Source organism: Triturus cristatus, chromosome 9 (genome assembly GCF_964204655.1).
Source record: "Triturus cristatus chromosome 9, aTriCri1.1, whole genome shotgun sequence".
Taxonomy (NCBI): Eukaryota; Metazoa; Chordata; class Amphibia; order Caudata; family Salamandridae; genus Triturus; species Triturus cristatus.
Window position 1 is genome coordinate 700731759 of NC_140592.1, and position 15267 is coordinate 700747025.

The following is a 15267-nucleotide window of genomic DNA, read 5'->3' on the forward strand; positions in this document are numbered from 1 at the left end:
TGCTTTAGACACCTAGCTCACTTGTGGTAGACCTGACCATTTATTCATGATCATGCCCAGGTTTTTAACCATTGTGACTACACATGACTTTGTTAATCTAAATGCAAAAGCTGCTGCCTAAGGGTTGTTTGTAAAGAGTGCAAAGGTGGTCTTAAAAATAAGCAGTGCCTTACATTTAAAATAAGCACTTTCTACAGACTTTCATTTTTTTTGTTTGATCTGTGTATGAAATTTGCCAAAAAGCATATCATTTGCATTACAAACTTACATGTTTCCAATAACCGCATACATTGCATGTGAGAGGGAAACAGATTAATCAAGGTGGTACACGTGACTGCTTGAAACCTTCATGTACATACAGCATTAAATATGACATCTAAATGAACCCACGCATAAAATATAATCTGTACTGTTAACATAACTGTACTCATACATTCCTGGGCTGCCTACCTGTATGTGTATATACTTAAAGCAGACTATACCATTACCTCCATACATCTGTGATCCATTGCCAAGGTGAGAGATCAAAATCAAAAATGTAAATCCTAAACTTATAACAACAACCTGTGGGAGGGGCGGGGGGCGAATGGGGTGGCCCAAAGTAGAGTGGGATGACGTGTCCATATGTCCATAACTGCCATTGCACTGCAATAGATTAAACAGTAAGTCTAATAGCCTGCTCTTGAAGAATAATCCAAGGCACATAATTCACGGTATACACTCACACCCTCGGTATATGCTGGCTACAGTGTGGGCCCTAAGTAGATCAGATCAATCAACATTGGAGTCATCGGCAGTATCCTCTGGTGTCATCTCCAGTTGGAGTGTTACACTTTCTACAGACATTCATGAACGTAGCTATGACCAGCAATACAAAAAGTAGAAAATTGTCAATGTCCTGAATTCAGCCTTTTTTGTTAATTCGAGGAAATTGACTTCAGACGTCTGCATATTTTCAACTTCCATTGATCCAGGATAGCACCTGGTTTATGGAATAAGAGAGGAAGTATTTGAAAACATCTGACTTTCCTACTTCTCTGCAGGGACCCTGGAGGGGGTGTAGAGATGACAGTTTTCCGGAAGGTCAGTTCCACGCCTCCTGTGAGGTGCAGTTCTCAGCATTCGGTATTTGGCTTCAACCAGGTCACGGTGAGTGTCCTACGGATCTTTGTTTACCTTTACTTATATTGATTTTAAACCTTTCCTTTTTGGTTGTTTTTTGCTCACTGAAAGGAATAGCTATATGCTAAGGTAGTATGTAATGAAAAATGCATTTTTTCATTAATTGAATACTGAACATTATTTTGAATAGGTAATAGATGAAGTTTCGGTTATTATTTTTAAAAAACGTATCTTGTTAAAATACACTATTTGTCTAAAAAGAAAACCCTAAAATCTCTTCCCATTAAATAAATCTTATTCCACAGATATTAATGTATTCCCCATCAGTAAGAAATACAATACTCCTAGTTGCAAAAAGCACATTTACTCTAGTGATTATATTGGGAAACCCTGGGAAACATCAGATATTCTTATATAATTTGGGAAAAATATTCTACACACAGCACTCTATAGTAATAGCAGTCTTCAGTGCCATGGCCTGAAGTGTTTTTAAAGGTGCCTTCTCCTGCTGGAGCTGAAAAACGGCGAGAAACATCTGTCACTAAAAGCGATGGAAAAACCTGCAAAATAAAACAAGCATCCAGAGGTTCTGTAAAATACTAGAGCCAGAATCTCCTCAAATTGTCACTGGCCCTACTTGGTAGGAACACTCACTTTTAAGGACAACATGAATTGGACTCCACAACCATGTCACAATGAAAATAAACATTTGGGCTAAGTGAGTGAATTCTTCATTTGGGGCGCTATCAAGGATCTATATGAAAAGATGTATGCCAAATATTGTTTTGGTTCAAGTGAGAATATAGCTTCATTTTTCTTTCGGTCAAGAAATCTTGAAGACCAAGCTGAAGTCCAGCAATGACTATTTCTATACCTAAAACCTTTGCTACCCATAATCTGTAGGGGCCCAAGTAGTTCCCACTATTCTCTCCCATCCTTTGCAACAGACATTTGATTTTGAAAACAGGCCACTGTATCTCACCTTGAAAGTAGGCATGCTGATTCGAGCAGCTTAGTTTCAATGGAATTTGCCTTCTGTTAGAATCTTCAGACTGCTAGACCTTGTACACTAGATGCCTAATGCTTGATAATGGCTGCCTTTTCTTGCTGCATTTATATTTATACAGTCTCTGCATAGGAATTAAAGTGCCTGCTTTTCACTCCAATGTCTGTCATACAAATGACAAGGTGCTTGTTTCCGCTTAGGAACTTTATTCCTGATACTGAGAGTATTTTCTTTTTTGAAAAATCTTCCCTCTCTTATCTCTGCTTTATACAGGAGATGCTGCCTCAGTTGGAGGACCCAGGAGGCCCACTGAAAGGTGAGATTTAGTTATTCTTTTACTGGATATAGCTGAGGACCCGCATGTATAGTGCAACCCAGTCCCATTGTACCACCACCTCTCCGTTCCAGCAGTTCCTTCCCCAACAAATAATCATGGACCTCTCTCTGGTTTCCAGAAGCAACACTGGTGCGATCAGAAGATACCCAGTGAAATCCTAACTGGCACCTACATACACCTTAGAAATAAATGTAGAACAACTATGAAAGTTTGACACGATAACCACATCTGGTTAAATTATAAAAATGAATACATATTGGTATGACATAAAAACCCAGGTTACCTCTTCAGCCCATGTTCCACCAAAATGCATGGGTTAAAAAGGTAGTCTTTCATTCCCTACCAGAAATTAATTTAATGAAAATAGCACCCTAGGGTACTGGGTTGTAGGGGGGAAGGGGTAATCTTTTTTAGAAAACTATAAATTACATTATTCATATTAATGAGATTCCAACAATCATTGCAGATTTCTTGGTATTAAAAATGTTAAACAGATTCAACAGTCATACAAAAAGTTTACAGAAGTTCTCCTAAAACAGTAACCTTACCCAACAGTAAGAGGAGCTGGTCTTTTGGTTTTTTGTGGATTGTTCAACATGGAACAACTAACATGTTTCACGTAATTTAAATTCAGCTTCTTCAGGTCTGTAGAAACAATATTAAAATACACCCATCACAGATCTAGAGTACATGTGAAAGAATCCTGCTTCGAAAGTCACATTTCCAGTTGCATAACATAACATTGCTTACTATTATCTTCCCATATATGTAAAAAGCTCTCAGGGAGTCTTCGTTATGCAAATTTAATTCTACAGCGACGACTGGTGTTCATAGTAGCTAAATCGCATCACTACTGTTTTAATATGAAACTTTTGGGAACATTCCTATATTAGTAGTTTATTAATTTCTCCAGTATAGAATACTTCTTAACCCTTTTTATATCTAATATCGCAGCAACCCAATATACAGATAAAATATGTATTGCAAACATTCACTCTCCAGTACCTTTAATAATAACCAGCATATCATGATATCTGTGATTATATCAGGATTTTGGACATCTATTAAATGAATGCTAATCGCTTCATCTAAAAAGCATGATAAAGAACCGAGGAATAGTCTAAAATTCTGTTTAAATCGGTATTGAACTTGCCTAATGTCCCACACTATCAGAAAGCACAAAAGTAATTGTCATCAAACTTGCTGAATTTAGCTTTATACATGAATACCCGATCTCTTTAGACAGGAATAAGGATAGGAGTTTTTGTGAAATGTAAAGTCCTCTCAATCTAACCCCTCATCAGGCTTATCTAAAAAGTAAAGCAGTAGAGAAAACAAAAACCTTCATCATTAGACAATCCATTTTCTACACTTACGGACACAGATAATAGGCTCCCATATATTCAAAAGGCCTTCAATTGATTAGCGCTAGCATGTTGGAGCTTCTGTAATAGCGCTTAAGCAATAAGTTAGCATCTGATGATATAACTGATTAGATTGAAATGTTTTTTATTACTAAAAGAACTACATTCAAAATTACTTTAATGAGCAAATTCAATCCGTAATCTTAATGACCTGAATTTACTAATTCCAAGGCTTTCTGAAAAAGAAAATCTCTAAGAAAGATTGCTCTCCAAAATATTGGTTGCAAAATAATTATTCATTACTGAAAATATTTTATATTCTTATTAAACCTCTTCAGCCTGGACACTAACCCTAATCTTCCAAATACATTCTTCCATTCCGTTATGCTATTTCTCATAATCCATTGGAACTCTCTGAAATAGTACATTGCTATCCTTTAGTTCTTTACATAGCGCTGCTGTCATTAGTACAGACGTTGAAGAACTTACTTACGTAGGACACAATAGGAAAGTGGTAGTATTGCATCCACATTTATCATAATTGAACATGCTTGGATCGCTTACCAAAAGCATGGTACAAGTCAATAATATTGGTGCACACTCGCACACCATTATCATATCCAAGCAGGATTTTAATTTGTAGTATTTTAAATTTTACACCATGTATCAATAAAGTATGCTCAGCAATCATTACTATCCATATGATTATTTTGGCAAGGTTGTGGCATAGATTACTGACAGACATAATTTTATCACAAATGTCGTTCAGTTTAGAATCAAACGCACGTTCTCCGTCAACAAGAGCCCAGTTACTTTCCGACGCTCTTTTCTTCATCAAATTATTGTATGTAACAATCCCTGTAGAAATACCTAGCTGTTCACAGAACAATATTTCTAACTGATACTCTCTAAATATATCCTTGTATCATCCAAATAATTTCATTTAGGTCAGGTTACCACATAAATGGATATACACATAAATAATGTTTACACATAATTAATTGTATCTCTCAAATCATTCAGCTAAATATCAAACCCAGATCCTCCATCAATAAGAGACCTGTTATCCCTGCACTATTCTTGATTGAATCATGCTTTATAACAATTGAGGTATACAGTCTCCAAATATTATACAAAATAAATGTTCCCACTAGTAGTTCAGACATAATCCAAATATATTCCATCGAAGCAGTATCTTTTAGGCATTTATCCTTGTGACAAAAAACAAACCAAGTCCTAAGTAGCAGCTACTTATTGGGACACATTACTCAAGTTACTAAATTTTTCTCTTTGGAACCATCGGTTTCAGACTCCCTATTAACTGTCTTGCCCCCTTATTATGGGAGGCAAATACAGGTCTTTTAACTGCCAGGCAATAATTCAACAACTTTAGTTTTGCTGACACCCCAGAGGCTTGATATCGGCTACTCCAGTTATGCTATGCGTCCCAAAGACCTCTTCACTGTTACCTCTGATTTTGCTGATTGTGTTGGTGCCGTCTGTTGAACTTTTTACCTGATCGAGGGACAGAACTGAAAATGTTATTCATCTTTGTCTCGTCAAATGTAAGGTCTGCTCTGGAGCAAATCTCCAGCTCATAATGTTCACCAAAAATATTATCCATCCCCCAAGTTCCTAAAAGCTTGAAAGTTAGATTAATTGTTTAAGGTTCTGTTCAGATAAAATCGTATCTTTCTAGTTATGATAAATTATTATTTCTTTATGTGGTGGAATAGAAAACAAAGTAGGGAGATTAGCCTATTGGCATGCTTGAGGGAGAAAAAGGAAAGGTATGCCCCTAGATTTACTGTGCCCTTAAAGTAGTAAATTGCTCCTCACCCAAGAGAGTATGTAGATTGTCTGTTTTATGAGTCAAAGTAATATCCCTGAAAATAGCAATTTTCCAAGCAACAATGTGTCATCTGAAGCCGTAGTATCAAAAGAATTTGTCAGTGCCCTTGCCATGCTGCTTCCATAAGAATTGACATCATGTATATCACCAGTATGTGACCTAGCTCCTTGTTCTGAGAGAAAGTCCAAAACCTTACTCCAAAAACGATCTTGGCCCTTTGACATGGATTATTAGGTGGCAAAGACATGCCAATTTGCAGCTACTGTTGAGAATGAAAAACCATATTGTGGAGGTACAGTTTCTGGAAGATAAACTGATTTTATACCACCATGATTGTTAGAAACCTGTGAAAGGACTACAGGAACCTCTAATGTCTTTTTGAAAGTGGGTTCTAAGGACTTGAAACAATTTGCAAAATCAGAAAAGTGAAATCTACGGTTTGGGAGCTTGTTTGCCAAAACAAATTGCCCACTGGTTACAGTGCACCTGGAATCTAATGAAGCATTTACATCTTATCATGTGACATTTACTCTCACATGAGCACACTTGTGGTTCTGAATTTGTAAAGATTTTGTGCACAAAGTGCAACTTTTATAAAATGTTTTTAAGGTGAATGTGTGCCTAAAAACAAGGGTGCATTTAAGGGGATGAATAACTAAATAATTTGATTCAGATGATGTAGTACATCCAGCGGTAGCAAAAGACAAAGATTTACACAGTGGCTTGAAAGATTCAATCTGTAACACACAAAGGACTGAAGGCACCTCCACCCTCTCTCCATCTTCTCTGCTTGGAATTATTAGCCTGAAGGTACAGGTACAGCTAGGCTTATTCTTAAATTTAGACTGATGTTTCCGTCCACGTGGTTACATTTATTTAAGGTGGTAATGGAAAGAGCCCGGGCTGCTGAAGATTGAGGGCTTCGGGTGCTGGTCCAGCAGACTCTAATTCAGCAACCTCACTCTTAAGCGTACTTGAGCAAGCCCACCTGCCAAATTGGTTTATTCTACCACACCGTTTGCAACTTCTCTTATTTTTTCTGTCATTGCATTGTGATAGACCATTTTCTACTTCATTGACTCCGGTCAATTTTCTACTTCATTGACTCCGGTAGACAACATTTGTTTTCCAGCACACACTTGTCTGCTGTGTGTCTTGTGTTTCTAAAGTGCGAGAGTTTCTGATTGGTATATGATTGTGTTTGTTGCTGCAGATTAATAATTCTCCCTGATCTTTGACAACAACACCTCTCCTTGGAAGGTCACCTAGTGACCCACAGAACTTGGACCCACATCCACGGCCACAACTTCTGCATCATCCTGGACAGCAATCTCACCATGAAGCGACTGATAAGTGCAGTCTCCTCTGCCTGCCTCCACACTCTCCGCATGCTCCTCGATCTTCAGATGGCTCCCATCGACACAAGGGAAACAGTCACCAAAGCCCTAGTCACCAGTGGGCTGGACTACAGCAACGCACTGTACGCAGGAACCACCATTGAACTTATGATGAGACTACAGACTATACAGAACTTAGCGGCCAGACTTTTCCTCAGCCTGCTTGAGTGGACCCACATCGCCTCACACCTTAGGACGTCCACGAGCTCCCCGTCTAAAAAATATGCCAATTCAAGATACTGATACAGACCTACAAAGTCCTCCGCGACCTAAGACCAGCATACATCAACCACCGCCTGAATTTCCACCAAACATTCATAGACCTTCACTCCGCTGCCTTTGCACAGACACTACGCATCCGCCGAAGCTACAGAGGAGGCTTTTCCGTCTTCCTTGCTAGCAAGTCCTCAAATGGCCTTCTCCTTCACCTCCGGACATCACCCACGCTAGCAGAATTCAGTAAAAGACTCCAGACCTAGCTTTTCGACTGAGCCCTGCAACCTAGCCCAAGGATACCCACTCGTATGATTGTAGCGCTATACAAATACTTATGGATTTATAGATTGATTGAGGGAGAGTTATCGTGGCAGACATTTAAGCATTGTTTTTGTGGCGTACCCATAAGCACTTCCTCTAGGAGCCACCCTTACTAGCTATCGTGAGTTGCTTCTGTGACGCATAGCAACATTTTCAATTTCCCCCCTCACCAAATCAGTGTGTAAATCACAGGCATTCTTAAACAAATCGTTACGCTGGCATGAATAACAGATACTTTGCATGATTATATAGCGCTATATGCCAGTTGGGATAAAATAGAAATGGAAGGAAAGGGTCATAAATACGCAGCACTGTTGGAATGACTGTGCTTCTACACTGTCCAAATTACGCAGCTTTTTTTGTTTTTTGTTTCTGATTTGGGAAAAGAGAATTTTATATTCCTGCACAACAGTTTTCAGGTAAAACTTATATTTTTGTTTGTCTTCAACAAAGAGTGTAATGTCTCTAACTGAAGTCAACCAGTACTGGTTACCATGGGGCCTCCGCGACAATGTCATTTTTGGTTGAAAAGCATGTGATTTTCAAAATCCGAGTTTGCAACTGAAATTTTAGAAGGTGCTTTTTTAGAGCATTCTTTTGAAGGGTCGACGCCACCAAAGGGGAAGAAGTCACACACGCGTTCCAATTCTTTTCCCAAGCCTGTGCAACCTGGGACACTATAAAGGTGCTCCCCGGCACTCTGCCCCGTCCCCCTCCCCATTAAGGAGTTTTAGAAGGTCATCCGCCGTCCTATAAGCCAGACTCTTTGCAAATAATTCTGTCCAATAATTTATAACTTGTACTACATTAGCTGAAACGGGATCAAACTCTCTTTCAACACCTCAGCATAACCATTTACCCCAAGCCAATCTATACGCCTTTATAATCCCTGGTGCCCATGACTCCTCAGTGAGTCTAGAAGCCTCTGCTGAAAGTCCTGACTTCTTCCAAACCCTTTGGAAAGTTTTCATGCCACCAAATGAAGTTGACCTGCATCTACTAGACTGTGTACTACTCCCAGAGGACCTCGTAAAATCTCTGGAAGCACCTGGAACACCACCCAAAGGTCCACACATTTCCAACATAGTTGGTTATCACGCCTGGGAGCTTTAAAAAGGAGTGATTACCATGTTACATCTGTGAATCATCCTTGTAACTCTGCCGATCATGGCAAATGGTGGAAAAGCGAAGGATGAAGAACTCTCCAATCCTGCAGAAAAGCATCTATCCCTACTGCTTCTGGGTCTGGATGCCAACTGTAAAATCTCTCCCCCTGAGTATTGATGCTGTTTGCAAAAAAGTCTACTTGAAAAGGACTCCACAAATGGTTCGGACCCCTGAACACACTTTTGTCCAGCATCCAGTCGCTGGAATTGTGGAAATTCCTTGAAAAGCAATCCGCCACTGAATTCGACATTCCTTGAATGTGCTCTGTCTGAACATTCAGGCCCCTTTCCATGCAATACCTCCCAAAAAATCTTTGCTAAATCTGCCAGTCCCTTTAAATGAGGACCTTCCAGCCTGTTGACATCTAACTGCTGATGCATTATCCACTCTCAAAACCACTGAACATTTGACATTCTGATCTGCAAAGCACCTGATTGCAAAACACCCTGCTAATAACTCCAAGCAATTTATATGCAAACTCTTTTCCTGCTTCGTCTATCGACCACCAGTTCTTAGCAATCCACAACTTGCACCCCATCCTTCCAAGCTTGCATTTGACTACACAACCAAATCTGCATTCTCTCCAAAAATTGTGCGCTCATTTCAAGCTTCTGATTCCTCAGCCACCAAGTAAAGTCCTGCCTTGCTTCCTGAGAAAGACAAACCTTCTCTGAGTACTTGAATGTGTCCCTTAAGTGCTCCATTTTCAATCTCTGTAAGGCCTGATAATGCAAGTGCCCCGGGAATGTTGCTTGAATATTAGACCATAAAAGACCTACAATACGGGCAAACATTCTCAGAGAAACAATGTTCAAATTAAGAGTATTCTTTATCTCCTTCCGTATCCTCTTCATCTTCACTTTCAGTAACCTCAGTACCCCCTTCCACTGTGTCTGCTATAAAACCAAGAAACTGTGTTTGCTGACTTGGAACCAACTCCGACTTTGCTTTGTTTACCACAAAACCCAAATCTTCCAACTGTCTCACTGCTTGGTCTGTATGCGAAATTGTCTGCATCCTGTCCTGGTCCATAATTAAAATGTTGTCCAATAAATTATCAGACGAACACCTCCCTCTCCCTCTCTCTCCAATAAGCTGCTACTGACGAGAGACCAAAAGACAGACCACAAACTTTTACAACCTCCGACACAAGAGCCTAAAAAATCTGAGCCTCCCATATCGGAACTGTCAGATAAGCATCTTTCAGATCCAGCTGTGTCATCCTACCTCCTTTCTGCAACACATCTTTCAACAAGTGTATCCCTTCTATCTTAAAATTAAGGTAAACTACCCATTCGTTTAGCTCTCGTACGTTTATAGCTGGACGCATTCCTTTGTACTTTATCTCCTCTAGAAATATATTGCTTACAAAACCATCCACTTGTTTGTCTTCCATCACAACCACTCCTTTTGCAATCAATTCCTGAATCTCCAAATCTATCAACCTTATCTGATTCCCCTATAAGACTAGCCTCCTTGGCAGACAATTTTGCACTGGTCTTCCTACAAACTCTGTTCAAAATATACAAACTGTCTCTAACACCCAAGGATCCCTTGTAATCTGCAACCAATTCTGGTGAAACTGGGCAAGTCTGCAGCCCAATGTTAAGGGGTTAACAGAAAGGTCTAATCTTACCTGTTTAGCCTCTGTTCCTTCAGTCCCCACGTGTGTACCTTCTCCAAGCTCTCTGCCTCTGGGGGAAATCTGCCTCCGCAGGAAGATTACTGTACCCGATAACCTCTAAAACCCAGAGTAAAGGAGCCTCTAGTGATACCTTGGCCACAGCCGGGCAACTGACTCCTTGTTCTCCCGGCCATTCCAAAAACACGCTCCCGAAACACTTTCTTAAGCTCCTACTGAGATTTCTGAAGGGAACTGAAAGTACCCAAATATCTAGAAAGTGTTTTAATAAATGCATTGCCAAACAGTAGACCAATAGCTGGTAAGGAAGAGGGCCCATTGGCTAGGTCCACCAGTTTAGGATCTATTTGTAATAGGATGCTTTTTCCTTTGTTCAATAGGCAAGGCTGTATTGGCATTGCCTAGTAGGAAAATTGCCCTCTGAATCAACTGATGGAGCTCCTCTATGTCAACATGATTCTTGAACACAAAGCCTCCTCCAGCCATGTCAAGAATCTTTGTAAGTGGACCCACCATGTCCAAAAGCCTTCCCTGGCAGGATCGCAGAGCCTTGTCCAGGCCCTTCCTGGAGTCACGACCCCCCTTCGCAATAAATGCAGTTATCTTCGCGTCTAACTCCGATGTCACCAGCACCTTCTTGTCCACGGTGGGTCTGACCTCAATTTGACCCGTACTTCATTGGATATCTCCCTTCTCATATACAATATTGGATATCTTGTGCCACATGATCAGAGGGAGGCCACTTCGGGAGATAAAGGATGTTTAATTAGTAAAGGGTCGAACATGTTCTGACCAAAAGGGTCTAAAAGCGACCCAAGCTCCTTTATCTGTTTGCCATCAGCTGGCATCTTTCTTTTTAATAGAACCATTGCCCTCAGACTTAAAGTCCGATGAACAACTAAGTTCCACCTACGCACTTTCGGAGGATTGATCACAAATTACCCCTTTGTGTTTGCGCCGCTTTATTTTTTCCTGTCATACTCTGGACCTTTCCCCTGCCCATCGTTAATACCCTCAGCATCATCCTATTGCCTGTCAATAGAGCAAACGTTTTCTACCAATGTAGATTTCTTTTTCGTTGCCATACCTTCGCTGGCAGCCGCATGTTTTCTCTTATGAGAGGCCTTGCTTCCAGATTTATGGGCCACCTCTGCCTCAGTAGCAGACCAGAAATGCTGTTTTTCAATGCTGGGTGTCTTTAAAGCCAGCATTTCTAATTTCCTTTCCATTCTTTGTGAGACTTCTATTGTAATCTTTTCAATAGCCTTATTAAACATCTCCTCCAGAGAAAGATCCTGTGACCCCCTCCCCTTGCTCCATACTGAGATAACAAATAAATTCCTAAGTTTATACCAAATACCCACTTCACGGCCAAACCAGCCAGAAATCGTAAAGAGCACCCAACAAATTATGCCCTCATTACGAAGATGTCGTTTCCTTCGAGTGAATAATCCTGTCAGTACATGAATATTCTGACAGCCACAGCCTGTATGGCGTCCCTGCACGGACAAAGACTCTCTGAACGTGCTGAGCACCTCAGACGAGGGTAGCTGTCTAGATTACAAAGGCCGCTACCATGCACACGTCCAGCCGCAAGCCTTGACTGCTTAGAATGACGGTTGGGAACGCTAAGACTGCGCAGGTAGGCCCAATTAAAAAAGAAAAATTAGAACGAGTTGGAAAACAAATTTCTCTACGTCCAAAACCCCCATCAAAAGCAACCGCCCCCACCACAGCAACAGTGCGGCAGACTCCAAAGTACAAAAAAATGCAGAATGGGCCATAAGCTGAACCTTCCATATATATACTATGGACTTCCTTGAATGTAAATACAGATATGCCTATCACTCATACAGGCAAGCCAACAAAACATAGAAGGTAATTGAAATACACACGTAGGCGGAAATAAGTAAATAGCACATGTAAACTTATCTGCATGAACAGCCACATTTAAAGAACGAAAGGACTGGTTGCTGGAGGTTTTTCTTATGTTTCACATGTTTTAAGACTCTAATTTCTAGATGCTTAAATTATGCTGCTGGCTGGTGACAAAGGGATTTGCTGCATATTAGCCTACGTGTCTTTAATAAAATCCAGATTTTCAGCCCACCATGGCGGTGGAAAATCTACATTTTCTTTGCATAATTTAGAAGCATAACTAGCCATATTGTGAAACACTGCAGCCAGCATAGTTGATCACTATCACAATCCTGATTTAGCAGTGCCATGTAGTATTTGAGCTGCACATAATGTATATTTGACAAATGACAATTTTATTTGATTCAGACCTCAACTGAGGTCAACAAATACAAATACATAAAATAGAAAGTGATGGATTATATTATTAAAAACATTTTTTAAACTCTTTATAAGAAGAGACAAGTAATAATAGTTTGTGTTCTGCATGAACAACCTACAATAATTAAAACTATCAGATTTGTGCACTTTTTCTTTAAAATAACTTTAAGAAACACTTAAAAATACTGAAACAAGTTATAACAAACCAATTCATTTGGGGGAGACTTACACACCATGATTAGATCTTCAGCTAAAATAGCGTTATGTCTTAAACGGAGTGGCTTTATATTCGACACCGAGCCTCTACCAATATAGGGTTAGGACAAATTAATAATACATGGTACAGATCCTGTGGTCCACCATTGCACAAGTCACATTTGCCTTGAGAATTATTTGGGGCTTCCCATCTGGCTGTATATGTTTTTAAAGGGAGAGTACCCAATCGCAAAAGGATGCAGCGCCTTACACTGTGCTCGAACTGAAACTGTAGATAATTTTCGGGGGTTTTAAACACCATGTTTTCCAAAAACGTTTTTTAATGCTTTAATTGGATACAATATTCTTTGTCCATTTCATAGCTTATTCTCTGCGTCATATGTTTTAAAAAGAGCTTCAGGTGCGCTAGAGACCAGGCCTGCAGAAGTGCGACAGTGCATTGTGACACCTCAAGGGCTTTTAAAAGATTCCTATTGAAGGTTTACCCAGAGCCTTCGTCTCTTAAAGTCTCCAATTTTAATATGCATCTTCATATGCCTGGAGCTGCATGAAAGAGATTATAGGCCCACTGTATAATATTGGAGACGACTAGTTAGAGCTTAAGGCGTAAAGCTTGTACGAGGACTGATTGAGAGACTTTTAACAGATTCTGAAGGATAATCCCTTCCTTTAGTTTTATTGATTGCCATGTTTTAATTTGTGTATGTTCCATGGCGTAAGATAAAATCGATGGGATTTTCATGCCATAAACCTCCGGCAAAGATTTAAAATGTCTATTGCCTGTTGAGGGATAAAATCTCTGTATGCCTCGACATGAGAATCTGCCTTTTGCCCTTGATGTTGGAGATGGGGGAGTGTCTTATAAGTTATGCATAAAGATAAGTTCCAAGTAGACATTCTTTCACTGTCTTAATTGGGTTACCTCCCAATGACCATGTGAAAGGTAGAGATTTCCTTCTTCTGCTAAAAGGTAAAATTTTGGCTTTAGATATATTTGGAACCAAGAAGTTTTCTTTTGCATATTGGTTTAGTTCATTTAAATTTCTTCGCAAGCCAATTGGGGTACGATCGAATATGGCAAAATCGTCCGCGTACATTAAGCAATGGATATCGAGCTATGGTAATTTTGGGGGGGGGAGTTCTTAGTTAACGAAAAGCGCCCCGGTAGGTCACTTATGCAAATGGGAAATAATATGGGTGCTAGTAGGCATCTGTTTCAAGCCATTCATCGTAGGGATTGGATTGGTTAAGCCCTTTTCTCCCCACATTTGAACTCCACACCTAATTGCCGTGTGCAGGGAGATAATTACTGTAAGATCTGGAGGATTCCCTAAACACTGTAGTTTTCTCCATAATGTCGGTCTGTCTAAGCTATCAAAAGCGGTTGAAAAATCGATAAAAGCACAGTATAATATTTGTGAGTTTAACATAACCTATTTATCAAGGACAGTCTGAAAAACGGCGATGTTGTACAAAGTTGAGTGTTTTGGGCGGAAGCCGGCCTGAGTCATGAGAATCACATTATTGAGAATGCCCAGTCTTTTAGATGCTCCAAAACGCAAGCTGCGGAGATCTTTCCGGTGGAATCAAGGAGGGCTATGTGTCTACAGTTGGATGGATTCTATCTTGAGCATTTTTTTAGGAGAGGAACCACTTTGCTCCCCCGCCAAGGTTTTGGTATTTTCCCACACTCTCAAAACAGTGTTGGAAGAGTGAGACTAGAAATTTACCCCAGTCATCTGTATTTGTTTGTAGGACTTTGATTGGAATATTTTCCGGGCCCATCGCTACAGATGATCTAGCTGAGTTTATGAAAGCTGAGATCTGTGTAGCTGAGATTTTCAACAAGTCCTGCTCAGATTGGCCCTTCCGGACGGAGCACTGGCCGGGAGAAACTTGGTTGTGGGAATTAGATTTGTAAAGTCTGAGAATGTGCTTTTCCCACTCAGATGATGATACTTGTGTTGCTTGGGCTGACTTTCGTATCCCCATTTGGGCGGCATATATGTTCCAGAATGTTTTATTGTTTCTGTGTTTTACTGCGATTGGGATGTCAATCCAGATTCTATCTCTTTGATCTTGCTTGTCTTTCTCTTTTTTACTTTGGTGGAGTTTTTTCAGATTTCTTATTTCTCCTTGTCTTGCAGCACAGATCGAAATTGCGTTCTGGTCAATTTATTTAATTGGCGAGAAAGATGATCAGTTTGTTAGCCTTTTGGATGGATTTTGCCGTTTTCTCGTCTTGTTGTATTTGCCTGAAGAGAAGCGAATACGGAATATATTGGGTCTTCGTATCTGGAGATGGGATCGCCTGCTCTGTTTGTAGAGG

General features: G+C 40.1%; 1 protein-coding gene across 2 annotated transcripts in view; it reads left to right on the forward strand.

Annotated features, from left to right (window-relative positions):
- Positions 1-15267, forward strand: part of PCNX3 (pecanex 3) — a 682255-nt gene that overhangs the window by 88103 nt on the left and 578885 nt on the right. For both annotated transcript variants that reach the window (XM_085625837.1, XM_085625836.1), the window contains exons 3-4: positions 1044-1149; positions 2402-2444. In XM_085625837.1, coding sequence (XP_085481963.1) covers positions 1044-1149; positions 2402-2444 — 149 coding nt within the window. The remainder of the gene's footprint in view (positions 1-1043; positions 1150-2401; positions 2445-15267) is intronic.